The sequence below is a fragment of the Anthonomus grandis genome, chromosome 1, assembly GCF_022605725.1.
Source record: "Anthonomus grandis grandis chromosome 1, icAntGran1.3, whole genome shotgun sequence".
Lineage (NCBI taxonomy): Eukaryota > Metazoa > Arthropoda > Insecta > Coleoptera > Curculionidae > Anthonomus > Anthonomus grandis.
The window spans coordinates 2,537,046-2,557,160 of NC_065546.1; the positions used below are offsets into that span (position 1 = coordinate 2,537,046).

At 32.9% G+C, this 20,115-nt stretch overlaps 1 protein-coding gene across 2 annotated transcripts in view; it reads right to left on the reverse strand.

Annotated features, from left to right (window-relative positions):
• The window catches only part of LOC126745420 (vacuolar protein sorting-associated protein 11 homolog), a 60,621-nt gene that overhangs the window by 33,590 nt on the left and 6,916 nt on the right, over positions 1-20,115 (reverse strand). For both annotated transcript variants that reach the window (XM_050453274.1, XM_050453269.1), the window contains exons 4-7: positions 15,373-15,569; positions 15,128-15,296; positions 14,983-15,072; positions 14,694-14,926 (exon numbers count right to left, since the gene is read on the reverse strand). In XM_050453274.1, coding sequence (XP_050309231.1) covers positions 14,694-14,926; positions 14,983-15,072; positions 15,128-15,296; positions 15,373-15,569 — 689 coding nt within the window. The remainder of the gene's footprint in view (positions 1-14,693; positions 14,927-14,982; positions 15,073-15,127; positions 15,297-15,372; positions 15,570-20,115) is intronic.

A 20,115-nucleotide genomic window follows, 5' to 3' on the forward strand; every position in this document is an offset into this window, starting at 1 on the left:
CGGTACTTATATAAGAAATTATTCAAATGTCAACATAGTTGTTTGAACAAACCAAAGACACCAAAAAAAAGTAAATGCCGACCACGAAATTTAAACTGCGATGCATTAATTAGTGTACTTATTAAGAAGATAAACAAGGATACAATAAAAAACGATAAATATCTTAAACACGAATTAAACGTAGAAATAAAGGTAAGTTTTGCATAATATAATATTATGGTAATCCAATACCTAGATCTGGCAACAGTATTATCACGTTTCGCAAAAACGTGGTCCATAATAAAGTTGCACCGATTTAATATTTTTTGACAGTTTATATGCCGATATGTTAGAGCGATCTGGACAATAGTAAAGAGGCCATTAACGTCATTTTTTCCCGCGCAAAACATTAAAGACGTGCTTTCATCCTCTTTGTCTAGTTCGGTTGGCGACATTCTAGCGCAATGGCTGCGTGCGTTTTAATGTTTTATTTTTTTTTAGTTAAAATCATTTATGTAAATACCGGGTGTTTCTCCAATGTGGTTCCTCCCTATAACTTTTTTATTTTTTTAGATAAAAATATGAAATTTGGCAAGGTTATTTATCAGATAAATTGGGATCAACTGACTTGTTCAAATATTTTTTGTCACTTCCGGTATCACCGCAAATGGTACCATCTTTATAATTTCAAATAGCATCCAATATATTTTTTACATATTTCAATATAAAATGACATTCTAAATACAATAACATTGCATATGTCAAATTTTGAATTTACGTCATATTATTTTTTAATTTTTAGTTTTCGATCTAGAATAATGATTATAATTTCTCATGGTAATTGTATTAAAAAATATCAAGTGTGTGGTATCATAATAGTCAGAAGAAAATACACTTTTTGAATATGCTAACGAGCCACACTTGTTCCATTTGAAAAAGTTCATGGGCCTAGAACGTGATTTAAAACAAACTTTAAACTTCTCTGGAAAGGCCCAAAAAATAAAAAATCGGTCAGTTTTATTTTTCGAAGTCTCTTTGACTGAAAACTGGTGTTTTTAACATAATCATGGCATTCTAGATTAAAAACTAAAAATTAAAAAATAATATAAAGGAAATGTCGGAAATTGACATATTAGGTACCATTGTATTCAAAATGTCATTCCCTGTCGAAATATGTAATAAAATATATAGGGTGCCATTTGAAATTCTTAGTTGGTACCATTTCCGCTAAAACCGAAAGTGACAGAAATATTTAAAAATGTTAGTTAATCCAAATTTATCTGATAAACAATGTTGCCAACTTTTCATTTTTTTTTATCTAAAAAAATAAAAAAGTTATAGGGGGGAACTACCTTTGAGAAACACCCGGTATATAGAATGACAACAAAAATTGGTCATCCTAGTTAAAGCATATAGGCTTACAAACTGTTTAAAAATACATTTTTATTATGTTCTGTTTTAATATCAAATGTTCACTTGTAAACATGATGCAACAAGAACCACATTTTTGGAGTACTTTAATATTGGAATGAGTCCAGCTGTTGCTCACAAATTCCACGAATTAAGTATTATTGGAGAGACTGAAACAGTTACAGAATTTTCAGATGTTACTTCACTAGCAAATTCTCAGATTAACCCTAGGCTAAGGCAAATTTATTGGCTTTTCGACGAATGGAGGTATGCATTAGTTACGTTTTAAAAATTGGTTTATAAAAAAGTTTATAAAATTATTGTTATTTCAATAAAATTTTACTATTTTTAAGGAAAATCAACTATGGAGGCAGAGATCTTAAAGAAGTAATTAAAATTTTGAAGGAAAGGCAACATCTTTATGAAGAAAGATCTATTGAAATAATGTGTGATGAAAAACTCAAGATTGTCGCACTTTTGACACCAATTATGAGGCGAGGGCATGGAATGAATTTTTCTAAGGACATAGTTTTCGTAGATTCCAGTGGATCTTGCGATCAAACTAATACAGTAATAACATTAGTTTTTGGTGTGTCGAAAATTGGAGGTATACCCCTAGGTGTAATTTTACATACTGAATAAACAGAAGAAACTTATTTCCAAGGATTTATGCTACTAAAAAACTTAATTGGACCTAATGGCTTTAATGGACAAGGTGCACCTTCTATTATTATGACTGACGATAGTTCTTCCGAAAGAAAAGCTCAAAAAAAGTGTTTTTCAAAAAGTACTTTACTACTATGTATTTTTCACATGATGCAAGCCGTATGGCGATGGCTTTGGGATAGTACCCATAAAGTAGACAAGGAGGACAGACAAAAATTAATTTTCTTGTTTAGAAATATTCTTTATTCGTTATCCGATGATATTGCTATTAAGTCAATGAATGAATTAGAAAATCATTAAATATCTTAAAAATATCCAAACTATTTGAAATATATCAGAAGACTTTGGATCAGAAAATCAGAATGGTGTCTAGCCTATCGCTCTAAACTGATAACACAAGGACATAACACAAATAACATTGTTGAATCATCGATACGTATTTTAAAAGACGTAGTGCTAGAAAGATGCAGGGCATTTAATATGTGTGCTTTAGTGGATTTTATAGTTACCATATTTGAGAAATATCACAAATTGCGATTGCTAGATTATGCGAATGGTCGAATTGCCAAAAATAATTTAGTGTATGCTAAGTTTGTTCGAGCTTCTGCGAAACTTAGTGTTTACAAAATTACAGAGAATGAATATGAAGTTGAATATTCATTGAACAAAACTAAGTATAAAGTATTTTCCGACCTTATTATGTGCGAGTGTCCTGCCGGTCAAAGCGAGGCATTTTGTAAGCATTTGTGTGCGGTTCACAGGGAGTATATAAATATCACGACAGCACCTTTCTTATCTGCTTCTGATAGGGTTACTTTTGCACAGTTGGCACTTGGAGAACTAACGGAAGTTTCAAGAGATTTTTTCAGTTCAATGGCTATTCCATCCACGTCACACATGAGCGAAAAATTTGTGCAATTTCTCCCTGTAGTCAACATTCCGTCAGTAGTTCTAACAATGAGTATGCGACTGAAATTGACCGTATGGGGATCAATTTTAAAAACAGTTGATTTGGCTAATAAAGTCATAGACACATCTAGACTTAATCTTTTAAAAAAAAGTCAATTCACGATTGGCAAAAATATCTACACCTGCACAACTAGCTTCATTTTTTGCAGAAATTGGACGTAGGAGCTTTGAAAGAAATATAAGTGTCCAACCAGGATCTATCTCACGGAGAAAAATTCGTCCTGGCGTGACTAGAGGGTCGAAACGAGTACCAGCAGGACGTCCATTAAATTCGGAGATTATACGTGTTAAGAAAATTAAACGGAATTTAGAAGTTAACATTCTTGCAAACAGACCTAATGCTAAACCACATGGAAGCGGACATTGAAGAGTTTTTCACAGCTTCCTCAATAGTGTATTTGGTTTCATGTAAGCAATAAATAAGCAATGTTTATAACTTAATTTGTCATTGGCTATTGATTAGAAAATTTATTAATTCCACAAATACTCACATTAAACGGAACACGACGCGCTATTGCAACCTACAGATCCCAACCTAATTGAGCACCCGCTGAATCGGGTTGGGGAATGTTAATTTTCATGATCGCATGCCATCGGACGGTTCTCGAGCTGAGGCGTGCTGATTAAGGTTGGGGTCTTTAATTACGCGGCCCGGCCCGTTCAACAAGAAAACTTTATCAGAGAAAGATGTGCGAATGCCGTGTAATAGACGAAGAGGGCAAGTGGCGAGTCGAGAGAAGTTTCGAATTGTGAACGCGCTGGAAGTAAACGCCAGTGTCTTGCTTAAAGGCGATTTTTACTTTTTTATTAATTTATATTTCATATTCGTCTGTATAGCAGGTGTTTTGAAGTGTGCTGGTCGCGCGCCGTTTAATTCTAGTTTATGTATTTGTTGCTTCTCTTTTCATTTAGCGTTTTTTTGTTATTAAATTGTTGTTGCTGCTGTTGCTGTTGTTGTTTTAGTTATTGTTGGTGTTGTTAATACCTAAAATTAACAAGATTGCGTTGTGGAGACCTTTTGATGTGTCTAATGATGAAATTGAAAATTTGGATGCCAATATAAACCAAGATCTATCCGAATTTCAAAATAAAGACTTGCATGTTCAAGCCCAAAGACTTATATTAAAGATTTTTAATTGTTTAAAAAGTGAAATGAGCGAGGCCTCACAAAATGACATTCTAAAAAGGATTTGTGAGCTCACTAAACTGACTCGTACCACCGTCTACACTATAATAAAAGCAGGGATTGTGATCGATCATTCCGTAAAACGAAAAAAAAAACAATAACAAACTGAAGCAAATTGATAATACTGACAGATATGTTATACGCTGAACTGTTTATCAATTTTATTCTAAAAACACCGCTCCAACGTTAGAACCAGTTCAAAATAAATTAACTATGGATTATTCTGATTATAAGTATAAATCTCTTGATACTTTACGTAGCGTCTTAATAGATTGTGGCTTTAAATATAAAAAAACTAGATAAAAGAATGGTTCTTATGGAATCTCCTCCAATTGTAGCCTGGCGGCAGGAATATTTAAGTAAAATAATAAAAATAAATATCGTCAATCAAAAAGGGAAATTGTTTACCTTGGTAAAACGTGGTATGACACACATGACTTTGTTAAGAGTGGTTGGGTTGATAATACCAAAATGTGCACACTAAGTGGACCTCGTTCTCGCGGCAAACGCGTCATTATTTTACACGCCGGTGGTATTAACGGCTTTGTTCCCAATGCCTTATTATTATCGGCGAAAAATATTAAGAACTCCTCTGCTGACTACCATGAAGACATGACAGCCAGTCTGTTTGAAAAATGGTTTACTGAGCAATTGTTGCCAAATTCTGTTGTTGTGATGGATAATGCATCATATCATTCCCGGTTGCAATTCCCAATAATTCCACAAAAACAGAAGAAATGGCGAAATTTATGGAAATTAAAAACTTGCAGATTCCTAAAAAGGCGACAAAAAAGGCGTTATTGGAAATAATAAAAAAAGAATATGTCCTTGAAAAAATTTGCGAGGCAAATGGTTATACAATTTTACGTCTCCCTCCGTATTACTGCGTTTTTAATTCTATTGAAATGATTTGGGCTACTCTGAAGGACAAAATACAGAAATATAATCATTCCCCAACTGACAGTGCTTTCGTCTTAGAAACCATAAGAGCAGCTGTTGAAGAAATAAACAAAACTGATATATGGAAGAATTGTGTCCGAAGTGTTGAAAAAAAAAGAAGATGAATATGGCATTTTACCCGCTGTTGACCCTATTGTTATTACTCCAAATTTGCACTCAAGTTCACAAAATTCATTGCAAGAAGGGACTGTAAAAACTGTAAAATTTACTATACCTATTAACTTGTTATAAATTAATATACTAATATTTAATGTAAATTTATTTAAATAAAAAATTTGCCGTTGCACGCCTATGTCTCATAAAGAAGATGCCGCTTATGCCCACAGTTTTGTTTTTTTTTTGCTGCTCAGATTGATATCGTATGAACTATACGATAAAATTTAATTTTTGAAGTAGACAGCCTAACATATTGTTTACTAGTTTATATAAAAATGTTAATAGGGCATTCTCTCTATACTTCTTAAGTGATATAAAATTAAACCTTTCCAAGAGTTCATGTAAACAACCTCGAAAAAAAAAGGCATTTATTTCCAACAAGTTTGTTACCCAGTGACAGGAAAGAATAAAAAAAATTACCAAAATAGGTATAAAAATGAAAAATCAAAATGCTTAACTTTCTAGGTACTTAAACAGACTATCTATATATATACTAGAAAGACTTTGCATCACCTATTTACTTTATACTTTCTATAATGGACCCTAACCTGTCAACAAAAATATCGAATCGTTCATGTAAATTATTATTAATATAATTCTGACACATTATATTAATAGGGGATTTAAACAAAATATTAGTCCTAGCGGGATTTACATAAAATAATCTAAAATTCCTAGAGTTTATTCTTGGTACCCGAAAATTTAAACCAGCCAAAAGGGTGGGACAGTCAATCTTGTTATGAATAAGGTTATATAAGAATTTTATGGAAAGAATTTCTCTTCTTTTTGCTAAGGGCATAATATTAAATTTTATTAAAGTATAATTGACTATCCAAACCTCTGGCTGGAAAGACACCTTCCTCTCTAAGCCAGAGATACGTCATAAACTTGCGCTGAATGCGCTCAATATCATCTATCAGGTGTCATAAATTGGGTACCAAATTAGAGATCCGTATTCTATTTTTGAGCGTATGTAAGAGAAGAAAAGTAGTTTTAAAGTATTAATATTTTCAAAGTGCCGACAGTTTTGATAAATAAAACCCAACCATTTGGCAGAGTCAGAAACTATTTTTGCTACATACTTGGCGAAACTTAATTTCGCATCATAAGTAATGCCCAGATCAATCGCCTCATCCACTCTGGCTAACACAACATTATTTGCTCTATAGTAAAAATTGATTGGCAACAGTTTTCTAGAAAATGAGAGAATAGAGCATTGATTAACATTAAATATAGTCTATTGACATTGCACCAATTCTCTATTTTATTAAGATTTACCTGAAGGAATTCGCAATCGTCTTCAGTATCTATTTTTGTGAACAATTTTATATCATCCGCAAACAGTAAACTCTGACAAGACAGTAATTTGGCAAGATCGTTTATAAATAATAAAAAGAGAACCGGGCCCAAATTAGATCCTTGCGGAACTCCCGAGCACACTTCATATATGGGAGACTTCATAGACCTTCATAATCAACAAACTGTTTACGACCTCGTAAGTAAGATTTTATCAAAGCAGAAAAACCAAAAAATGTTAGCTTATGAAGAAGTACAAAGTGGTCAAAAGCTTTGCAGAAATCAAGGTATATTACATCAAGCTGACCTCTATTATCCAAATACTCATTTAGGCAATACAGGTTTACTGTACAGAAGCGATTTTTGACGAAACCAAATTGATTAGGTGCTATGTCTAATTTGACATGGGCATATATTCTATTATAAAGAACTATTTCAAAAAGTTTGGAGAAATTACATAAGATCGATATAGCTCTGTAATTTTGAATGTCGTTCTTCGGTCCCTTTTTGAGTATCGGGGATATTCTTTCAATCTTCCATTTATCGGGAAATACTGTTGAAGACAAGATAAGATTAAATATTATGTGGGCAATAGGCCCTGACAAAACGCGAATACAATCTTTAACGACAAGACTTGGTACTCCATCGGTACCGGAGATCAACCTATTTTTTAGTTTATTGGAGGCGGTGACAATTTCATCTTCCGAAAAATTATAAGAGCAATTTAGAGAGTTGTTAATAGTCTGGCTCGATTCAATACCAACATTAATACTAGATCGTTTATTATCTAGGTTATTAATACTCGACGAGGATATATACCTACTGCTTGAGCCTAAATCTACATTGATACGTAATTACGTGATTGCTATCAGCCGATAAGAAACCCAAAATCGGGTCTGTTATTGGCTGGTAGCAATCACGTGGTCCCAACGGATCCGTAATTACGTATCAATGTGGATTCAGGCTGAAACTTAAATATTTCAGAAATTTTCCCTGAACATTCTCTACGGCAGAACAATGGATATTATAACCCGAAGACCATAGAACTGTAGATACACAAGCTTAGACCGGACGTAACTATAAAATAGCAACTTAGCAGCATCAATATGTTCAAATTCTTTAGTAGAGCGTACAATGAATCCAAGCATTTTCAAAGCCTCAGATATAATTGAAATATAGTGTGATATAAAACAGGGCCGTATCTGGGAGGGGTTTTAGGGGTTCAAACCCCCCCCCCCAAAAAATCTTATAATGTAAAATAAAATTAAAACGACTGGTAACTATAACTCTTTTTTTTAAATTTACTTTATCACGGTCAACAATACAATAAAATAGTATTTAAATCACTCTATTGGTCAAAAAAGGAAATTTCTAAAGGGCAAAATCACTTTTTCTATATTAAAAATGAACGAAAAATAAACTCACAATAGTCTGGAATCGTAAAAAAAAATCCGTTAAGCTCGCGGGTGACGTTTTAGGTAATGACTGAAGATCAAGCTTGAGATCTGACAATCGTGCAACGCTGCTCCGCGACATGCGACATGAATAGATTCGTCTATTTATTATTTTTAGGTTAGGTTAGGACTGTTTGGAGTAAATCTTATGTAACTACCATATTATACTGTGTACTAACTTGTTGATTAATAGTTACTATTTATAATATAATATTATTTAATAGACTAATAATAGTGTTTGTGTAATGTGTAAAAACTGTAAATAGACATTGCAATTTTCAAATTGACAGCAGTAGGACAAAAGGTAATCTGCATTTTTTTTATCTAAAGTGAATAATAATCTTTTTTTTTTATCTAAGGTCAATATCAAATATATTCATTTAAATGTTTTTATGGTCAACCCTGTCCTTCGTGAATTATAAATAATTATGTTTCCGCATTTTTTGCACTAAATGAAAAATAGGTAGAAAAATATACAAAAAAAAAGTACGAAAAAAATACAAGTCAAATTTACCTATACAGTAAAACTCCTCTAATTCGAACTTCTTTATCTCGAAATATTCCCTAATTCGAATATTTTATACTACCAAAAAAGGTATCATCAAGTTTATATGATATTTTATCTCTATAAGTCGAATTTCTCTATCTCGAATTTTTCTATATGTCGAAATAACGTTTAACGCATTGCCGATGGCTAACTCGAATTTTGCGGGGAAGTACAGACATTTTTCTAGGAAAAAATCTGTTTGTTACATGGATTTGCTATTGCATCATTTTTCTTTTTATTAGTTCAAACGGAAAAATGCTCTCATCGCGACGTCGCGGTTTTGTGGTTACAGTTTTTTGGTGCGTATGTGAATTAAGACAATTTGTTTTTATTAAAAATAATTATGGCTAAGAGAAATTTAAAGTGCTTACCATTATGTGAGAAATTGAAATTAATTGCTGAAGTGGAAAAAGGTGAAAAGAAAAAGAAGGATATTGCCGAACAGGTTTGGGATACCACTCAATACTCTGTCAACGATCCTAAAAAACAAGGATAGACTTTTAGAAAAAAAAGATGATTACGCTTCAAACTGTAAGAGGAGAAGGCTTACACCTTTTGTAAATGAAGATATTGATGAAGCAATGCTTAAGTGGGTTACTACGGCACGAAATAAAAATCTCCCTCTATCTGGAACTCTTATAAGAGAAAAAGCTAAGGAGTTTGCAACTGCTTTAGGGCGGGACGATTTTGCAGCTAGCATAGGATGGTTAGATAAGTTTAAAACTAGGCATAACATCGTTCAAATGTCTTTATGTGGTGAAAGTGCTTCTGCAGATTTGGCGTCTTGTGAAGAATGGCAAAAGAATGTATTGCCCACTCTGATCGGTCAATATGATAAGGATGACATTTTTAATGCTGATGAAACAGGAGTTTTCTTTAAATGTTTACCCAACAAAACACTAGCATTTAAAGGACAATAATGCCATGGTGGCAAAAACAGCAAGGAACGAATTACAGTTATGGTTGGAAGTAATATGAGTGGGACTGAAAAGCTTAGGTTGCTAATCATTGGTAAGTCAAAGAATCCACGTTGTTTTAAGGGTATTAAATCATTTGCAGTGGACTATGAGTTTAATAAAAAAGCATGGATGACAAGTGAGATTTATGAAAAATGGCTATTAAAGCTTGATAAGAAATTTGCAGCCCAAAGAAGAAAAGTTTTACTATTCGTTGATAATTGTCCTGCACATCCCAAGTCTGTTGAATCTAAGTTAAAAAAATATTAAACTTGAATATTTTCCGCCTAACCTTCCGTCAATCTTACAACCCATGGATCAAGGAATTATAAAAAATTTGAAGCAACATTATAGGAAGCGGATTGTTATGAAAGTTTTAGCCCATATGGAAGTGGCAACTCCTACAACTGTGACGTTACTTGACGCAATTCAAGATCTTAATAAAACGTGGACTCTGGACGTAAAAGAACAAACCATTGCTAATTGCTTTAGAAAAGCAGGATTTGTTAAAGATAAAGTTCAACAAGATACTGATAACTGGGATGAGGATGACCTTGTTCCATTATCTGAATTAAAAACCCTGTGGACCTCATACAGAAGGGCTATAAACATGAGTGATGTTTCATTTGAAGACTATGTGACGATTGATGATAATGTACAAACAACAGGTTTTCCAACTGATGAAGAGATCCTAGAAAGCGTAATAGAAAATCTTGTTCCAAATAAAAAAGGTAGGCTAGTCTAGATTATGCCTTTTTAGATTGTAAGAATTGTTTTGTATTGTTTCAGACCCTGAAGAAAATGAAGATGATGGCCAAAGCGAAGGTGAGACTGTTCCGACACCTACAATTGACGAGACGATTTCTGCTATTGAAAAGATAAGATGTTTTATTTTATCCAGAGGTAATATTCCATATGAAATACACAATTCTTTAAATTTATTAGAAGATTTTATAGATAAGGAAAAATGAACCAATTTCACGCAAAAAAAATAACTGACTTCTTTAAAAAAAATTAACATACAAAATTTTAGTTTTATACGAAGAAAATACTGTTTTTGGTACTAATAAACAATAACCCCTTAATTAGGCGTTTTTTTCTGTAAGTCGATTTTTCCATAAGTCGAATTTTTTAGTCTGTCCCTTGAAGATTCGAGTTAGAGAAGTTTCACTGTATTTTATTTTAAAATGATTAGTTAGTACCTATAGATTATGCTACATGAGTTATGCATATAATTTGATACAAAATTCAAAACTGATTTTAAAACACTAGATGAAACCCGCCAAAATTTGACGGCACAACTTTCAAGGATTAAATTTCCACCAACGCGCCCGAATATCATTTATCAAGCTGCTCTCGCCTCCCGATGTGTTTGACTATCGGCGTGATCGCCACTGGTTCTGTTTTCATATTTTTGCCGCTTGGGAAGTGCCATGGTAGCTCTACGATCCGGGCATTTTTAATATTTTTTTAAAATCAGTTAGTTGCTTAGACATAAAATAAGTAGGTGATGGTTAATCTATAGGTGAAGAGCTTTCATTGATATATTTTAGTCTTTCCATTCATTGTCACTGGTATATTTATCAGTGTTTATTAAAACCCCATTTACATTGAAATTTTTCTTTTCAAAATTTAAGCTGTCAAATAGGAAACTCCTACAACCATTTACATTACAAATTGCGGTCAAATGTCAAATAAGAATTTTTGCTTGGACCCTGCAAGCGTAAATCTGTCAATTTCAACTTACTTAATTTGGTTTGAAATTCCAATGTAAATGAGGGTTAAATTTATAATTTTGTTTCAGAAATTAAATCGAAATGGCAAAACGAAGTTTGCAAAGCTCTTTAACTGACTTTTTGATGAAAAAGAAAAAACCTTCAACGACCTTAACCGAATCAACAGAAGAAATTGCAAGTTGCAGCCAAACAGTAAATTTGATGCATAAAGATGAAATCGCAACATCTAAAGATAATATCCATGAGTTAGACATCGGTTGGTGTTTTGTTAAAAAACTTGATGATGCTCTTAAATATAAACTATTGATGGCTGGATGGATTCCAGATGAAAAATATAAGTTTCCTATTTCTAAAAAAAATGGGGTGGCTAAAACGCTTTCAGTGGCTTAGCTACACTGCCAAAGATGAACAAGGTGCAGTGTGTAAATATTGTGCAGTTTTCTCATGTGAATTTAGTGGAAAAGGAGATCATCAGAAGCTTAACGCTTTAGTTGCAAAACCTTTTAACAAGTGGAAAGATGCTATTGAGGTATTTATTCAACACGGTAAAACTGACTATCACAAAAATAACTCCGTTTTTGCCGATAACTTTATTGCAACTTTTAATAGTTCTGCACCAGATATCATGATGCAACTCGATTCCAGTCGTTCGAAGCAAATTGCATCAAACAGAAGAAAGCTAGTACCAATTATTGAGACAATTATGTTATGTGGCCGTCAAGAGTTAGCTTTACGAGGAACTTCCGAGTCTGGACCCATAACTTTGAATCAGCCCACTCATAATGACGGAAATTTCAGGGCGTTACTACGTATGCGCCTCTCATGTGGAGACAAAAATTTAATGGATCACATTCAAGGACAATCGTTAAACGCAATGTACATAAGCCCAATAATTTAAAATTTGTGGTGAAATAATACAACATGAAATTGTAGTTAAAATAAACAGAGCAAAATATTTTTCTATTCTGATGGATAAAACTACAGATATTTCTCGTGTTGAACAATTATCCCTTTGTGTAAGATATATAGATTTTGATAAAAATGTCGACAACTCTGGTCACTATACCAGGTAACTGTAAGAATTTAGCGACAGTAATGCTGGCAAGTTTACAAGCACTTGGAGTGAATTGCACTTACATGGTTGGACAGGGTTATGATGGGGCCGCTGCAATGAGCGGCAGTTTTAAAGGTGTCCAGGCTATAATTAGAGAAAAATATCCAGCAGCAATATATGTGCACTGTAGTGCTCATTCTTTTAATATAGCTCTTGGCCATTCCTGTAAAGTTCAGAGTATCAGAAATTGTATTGGAACAATAAAATCTATTGCAAATTTTATAAAAATATCAGCTATGCGCACTGAGATATTAAAAAATAAAATTAAAGAATATGTTCCAAACAGTAAATGGACTAAGTTAACATCCATGTGTGAAACTCGGTGGGTGGAAAATCATGATGGACTAATTAGGTTTACTGAAGTTTTTAAACTCATTATTGAAACATTAGAAGAACTAAAACAAGTAAGAGACATTGAAACTTCTTCAAAAGCTTTGCAGTTCCTTCGAGCTATTATGACCAGTGAGTTTATCATCAGTATGTTAACAGCGTCCACTTTATTTGCTTTTACTCTACCGTTATGCAGAATTCTCCAGACTGTGGATTTTGATCTATTTAGCGCTGTTGAGCATGTGAATACTGTTATTAGTCAGGTCAGGAATATGAGACTGAATATAGATTCAAAAATATTTAAAAAAAAATCTGAAGCTATTATAAAGTCTATAGATGATGAAGAATGCATAAAAATACCTAGAATAGTTTCACGACAGCAGAATCGTTCTAATGCCATGGTAGCTACTGCAGGGAATATTTTCGAATCCTAGTTGCAATTCCTTTTTTTGATCAATTTATAGAAGAACTATCTACAAGATTTGCAAATCACGAAAAATCACTTTCATCGTTATATTGTCTAATATCAAATATGTGCGAAGCACACATAGTAAAAATAGAAGACTTGTTACTATATGAGGAATTTTTGGACCTAGATACGTTATCTGCAGAACTACAGTTATGGAAACAAAAATGGATTAAGCTGCATCAAGCAGAAAGGCCAAAAAATGCTCTTGATGCATTATCAGCATGTAATCCATCTTTGTTTCCCAATATTCATACTCCTCATCTGAATTCAACTCCTCAACTGCCTCATCAGAACGATCATTTTCATCGCTAAGGCGTTTAAAAGACTATTTGCGCAATTCAACTGGTTAAGAGCGGCTAACAGGACTTGCCCTTTTAAGCGTGCATATAATTGATACCGCAGAGGTCTTAAATCGTTTTGCGAGGGAAAAGCAAAGAAATATTCAGTTGTTATTATAATTACTATTTTTTAAATTTTAACGTTGTTAAATGTGTTTTTTAGTTTAAACTGGTATCTTCTTTTAGTAAAACCTATTTATAAATTAAAGTTTTTTTTATCCCTAATTTCTCAAATGTCACTGGCCTAACCCCCCCCCCCCCCCCACCCCCTCAAAATTTTGGTCCAGATACGGCCCTGATATAAAAGACGACTTACTATCCCCTACGTCCCTGAATTTATCTGAACGGGGAAGTAGTTCAAGTTTTTCCTTGTGTAAGACATTTCTTAACATTTAAATAGAGGTTATTTCTATTACACCAGACATTAATTAGGTTTATGTTTGAACGAATAGTCAAACAATCAGTAATGGATTTAATTTTTGTATACAACTTTATGTCGTCCGCGTATAACAGATAATTAACATTTAGTGAACTCAGGCTTCCTCCGGAAACCCAGTGATAGCTACATATTGACATCGATTTGAAAAATAACACCTTATAAGCGACTCAGAGATGCCCATATTAAACATTTTCATCAGTAGAAGATTGTGGTCTAGTTTGTCAAATGCTTTTGAAAAATCCAAAAAAAATTACATCTTTCTTCGTCATAAAACCTTCGTCAAAGGTTTCTGCAATAAATTGAGTGTTTATAATTAAATTTAACGTTGCAGACCGTTTGCTAACAAATCAGTGCTGACTGATAACTAGTTTATTTTGAAGTTTAGAAAAACGAAAGATGTGAGGAATAATTTCAGCAATGTTTGAAAAGTTACATATGATTAATTACGACTGATCTATAACTTTGCATGTCATTTTTGTCACCTTTTTTAAATATAGGACAAACTCTAGATTCTTTCCAAATGTTAGTTATTTCTTGGTGTTTAATACACATATTATAGATTATTTTAAGAGGTTTTAATAGTGCAAAACGCAGGAATTCAATCGGGACGAGCTGTTGGTTTAGATTTAAGTTTACGAAGTACTTGCAAAACATATATAAGTTGCAAAGAGGACATAGTCATACTCACTTGATATTACTCAATACACTTTGATAAACAATAAATTTATTATGAATATCCAATACAGTAATCAAATCCTCGGACACAGGATTAGAGCCATCACTATTTAAATTGTTGTGGGGTATTTGTCGACTGACTTTCGAAATGATAATTAGGTAAGTTCTAAACCATTCTAATATTGTTTTTTCACCATCAACGGCATAACATGGGCCTCTTCCGTCGGATGTATAACAATATATGGCCTTTAAGAAATTGTGAAAATTAACAATTATTTATCTTAAATAATGAGCAAACTTACATTATTTCGTGCTACCATGAAGTGACTTTCCTGAGTAGATTCTGCCAATACACTACATTTTTTGCTACATCCAATATTATCTAAATGATGCTTTAATAAAAGAAGAATTAACATGCAAACATTCAAGTTTTAATAAAATTCTTACCTTAATTTCTTTATCTTTATGGGTGATATTGTAAACTACTACTTCTTGTTCTGTTGATACATATAACCAACTTGAATTTGCTGAGACTTTAAATGCCAAACCTGTTACTTTTGAAGACAATTCCTTAAATACCTTTTGCTTAGAACTTCTGTCTCTTGCAACATCACCTCTAAGGTAAAAATTAATTTATAAATCTACAGGTAAATCATCAACTCATATTTACTTAGTAATTTTTTTTTCTTTACCTGTATAAAACAAGAGAGCCATCTATAAATCCCACAGCCATGAGCTGAAGGTTATCATGGACCGTCAGGCAATTGACCTCAACGGGTCTAGTGCCGGCCAGGACTCTTGTGACTCTTTGGCAAAATGGCATGCCATTTTTATCAAATTTACTTGTATCCCATACCTTTAATAAAGGATTTGTACCGGGTTCATCATGCTACAAAGATTAATAAAAGCTTATTTTAGAAATAAACAAAAATCTTATTTAAAAATAAGCCAATAAACGCTAATCAGTTTTAATAACTCTAAGAACATTCCTTAATATATGAGGCAAATGATAAGAATACTTTTAAGGTCCACCTTCCTCAGCAAATGATATAGGAACTCTAGGATTACGTAAAAGAATTAAATCTTTTAAGTATCTTCAACGTCGCCGACCTTTTTTACTCATCAATCAAAAAGTTTGTTTTTTATGATCAAATGTGAGAGAAAAATAGGCTGTAATATAATAATAAATTCCTTTATTGCCATCTTAATCCTTAGTAAAAAGACAAAGCACCGTCAACAAATTTTGACTCGAATTAGAATTTTATGACCTAAGTTAAAAAGATCTAAAACAATTTTATTCAAAATAAATAAAATTATAAAGCAATACGTTAAAATCAACAAATACCCCGTATAAACACAAAAACTTAAAAATCTGTAATTCATAAGGATACATTTTTATTTAGTGAATTTAAAAGAGTAGAACCTTTTTTCAATAAGAAATCGCTTAACACTCTTAACAATATGTCGCAGACCCGCCGGTAACATGTGGTATGCCTTTACTGCTCGGTAAGTTGGGCTTCTCTCAAAGAAAGCTGACCCGTGTGCAGGTATTTCAAGAGCTTCTTTGTTTCTTGTTATGGTCGTCATGTCTCGTGAGTACCCATCCTGATTTGTTGGAAATAACTGAGGATGCTTCTTAATGAACATCACAAGTGATAAGAAGTATAGTGATGGGGCAGTAAGTACACCGAAACCATCAAAATACTCCTCACATGATGTCCTGGGAGCGGGTCCAAATATGCACCGAATTATTCGTTTTTGCGCCTTAAAAATATTTTGGGCATCTATTTAAACTTCGTGACTAGAGTTTAAACATTAAACTTAGTAGAGGTTTAAAGAGATTGTGCTTATACCTTAATATTAACACGACACTACGAAAGGACTGACATAAGGCTAGTAAATAAAATTTCCATCAAATTTTCTCCTAAATAACCTTCTTTAAATACAAAAACGTTAATTTTCTTTAAACAACTAAAAATCTAAAGCTTATTACTAAGTAAACACACTCATTCCAGCAAGCACTCGAATAAAAATAAATTTTAAATTTAAATAAACACCAAGACAAAAGTAATTAACGAAATTAAACCCTTTGGCCTTAATACAAATAGCGTAATAATAATTATTATTGTTTAAAATAAAACACACAAGTTAAAATTACAAAGGTACCTTGTTTCTTTGCGAAGACACAGAAAACCAAAATCCAATACACTGCTGCTTCCACACTATACGCTTCCACAAAATGTTCAATAGTCTTGTCCTCGGTTCAGTAACAGCCTCCTCACTAGTTTATTAAAAATGTTCATGGAAAATGTCATAAATTTTGACTTTTCTGTTCACAACTTTATATTCTTACGAAGCGCCCACAAAATAATATGCTTTAAGCTAAAAGGCAATTTAATAGCTAGTTTACAACGATTTTAACTGCAACGCTCAATTTTGCAACATAAATTTGCTTTTTATTTAAATTATTTAATACAGGAAACAGATCTTTCCCATTTAAACATATGGACGGGAAAGGTTTACACCATTTCCGTCAAAAGACACAAACTGTTAACTAACTCTTTAAGATCAACTTATGTGAAACAAAATTAACATCGAATTCGATGTTTTGGGTTTTTTGATTTTACGTCGCTGGCTGGACGGAGCAGAGATCTTGCCTGGTTTGCATTTATCGTCATACTGGGTGTGGTCAGTGTTGGCACTTTAGCGGATTTGCCGCTACATTTAGCGGAATTAGTTTTACCCTAGCGGAGAAAAAATCATTTTAGCGGACAGCGGAATTCTTAGCGGAACATTTTTATAATTAAGCGGATTTTGGCGGTTTAATAAATTATATTTTTCCTATCATAGTCTTCGAACGCTGAAGTGTAGGCACTAGGCAGCGGAAAAAAATACATTTGCCAGATCAATTCGTTTCGGTCAATGCGCTGGTGTTGAGCGCCCTCTGAATATTTAAACAACAAGCCGTGTTCGGTGATTCCCCTAGTCTGTTTATTAAAATTGCATTATTGATTTGTGTTGTAAGACTTGCATTTCCACATGGTTCATAAATAGTTAATTTAACTTCTACTTAGTTAAAATAACGGTAAGTTTTAGTAACAATGTTTGGAACTATTATACATTTTATTAGTTGATAATATATTTTAGTTAGATCCTATATTTTGAAATGGCAAATATGTATAGTCAAAAGTTTAGAATAGTTTGGATGAAAGATATCATTTTATTGCCATGGTTAACTTTCGTTGAGTCAACCAACGGTAAATTGTCAAAGTGTAAATTTTGTATGACCACAATTGGAAATAAATACTCTAATTTGAAAAATCATGCAAATAGCAAAAGGCAACAAATAACATAAGAACAACGCAACGATTGTTTTGGGAAATACCAAATTGCCTTTTAAGCCAGAAAGTCAACTAGACTCAGTAAAAAAGACCGAGGAAAACTAGCAATATATATTGCATGTCATTCTTCGATATTAAGTATCGAACACTTGATTCCCACTTTTAAAGCCTCATTTAAAGGTTTTTTGAGTGTTACATAATAAAAATACGTTCATTTATTGTAATCTTTTTTACGTTTTGAAACTGAACAATTGCAAATGCAACGGACCAAGTGTTCTGAAGTAATAACAAATGTAATTGCACCTTATTTCCGTAATGAGCTTACAGAAGATGTTGGAGATCTACTTTATAGTATATTAATTAATGAGTCCAATGATATTTCTTTTACCAAATATGTAGGTATGTCTATTATATATTTTAGCACAAAAACCAATAAAATTATTTCAACTGGCTTGGGACTAGAAGAATTGGAATCTGGTAATGCAGACGGGATTTTGCAATGCCATTTGGGTATGATAAGAAATTATAATTTAAAAATTCAAAATTTACGTGGCCTATAAGGTAGGAACAGATAATGCAGCTGTAATTACTGGTGTAAACAATGGCGTTCATAAAACGTTATTGGATTTATTGCTGCCAAATGATATTATTCCAGGTATCGGAGAGTTTTTGTAGGCTGTAGTAATTCTTTGAGACAAATTTAATTTGTCTGTGTTGAGAAAATGATTTCGCAACAGCATCCCTTCCACTAACCCAAAACATGATGCCATAATTCAGCACTGACTGAATGTTTGAAAAGTAAAAAATCTTAATGGTTTCTATTGATAGTTGAGCCCTGAGTCTACGAATAAGACCACAGAGGCTGCTCAGTTTTGATGTTAAGTAATTTATGTGTTTTTCGTAACTAAGACATCCATCCAAGTGTGTACCCAAGCATTTAATACTGCGCAAACACTCTATAGACCTTCCATTAAGTTTTACATAGAGTGATGTGTCTTTTTTGAATTTAGAAAATGTAAGCAGACCAGTTTTTTAATTTAAGTTTTTTTTCTTCACACCCTTTTTTCATTTGTTCAGCTGCTTGAGAGCATTTTATTGAGATCACGTTCTGGGTGGAACCGCTTTCCAGCACCGATGAGTCATCAGCGAACTGACTAACTAGATCAGCTAATATATCTGCATTTAAGTTATTAACATACAAAAGGAATAACACAGGGCCCAAAATAGAACCCTGGGGTACTCCCTGTGTTAGCTTTGCTGGAAGAGAGTATGTCGTTTCCCCCCCATCTGTGACACCAACAATTTGCTCTTTGTTATTTAAATAAGATTTTAAAAGTTGTAAACCCTGACCTCTAATGCCATATTTTTCTAATGTAAGGAAAAGAATTTCATGATCAATAGTGTCACAGGCCCTTGAAAGATCGAAATACAGGCCAGCTACCTGTTCGTTTTTAGCAATAAATTCTATTGTTTTAAAGATTGCTAATTCTGTAGATTTTGATTTCCTAAAACCATGCTGACTCGCAGAAAAAACTCTTTTTTGTTCTAAGAATTCAAGCCTACCGTAGATCGATCTCTCAAAGATCTTCGACACCGACGGAAGTAGTGATACCGGTCTGTAGTTTTTTATTTCTTGAGGGCTACCCTTTTTAAGTACTGGTACTATTTTTGCCTTTTTAAGTTGGTCAGGGAATATGCCTGGTTCAAAACAACAGTTTATTATTATATAATAATGTATCTATTATTATTATAATATGTATGTATTATCTTTTTTACCTATTACGGCACGCGTACATTTAGAAGCGGTTGTTTTTAAGTTATGAAGTGATTGAAATTATAGAGCAGCTGATGATAAAATCCTGAAACAATTTGGAATCATAAAATCAACCAAAAATGTAACACGGAATGTGCAATATGTAAAGAAACAAAAAGTATCCACTTTCACAATTGCCTCTGCAGTAGAACCAACATTACTAAATAAGCCAAGGTTTTCAAATTTAATAATTTGTCCTAAACGGAGACAAAAGAACAAAAGAAGAAGTATCAAATCAACCCAATTACAATTACTGGAAATTATAATATATTCATTAAAAA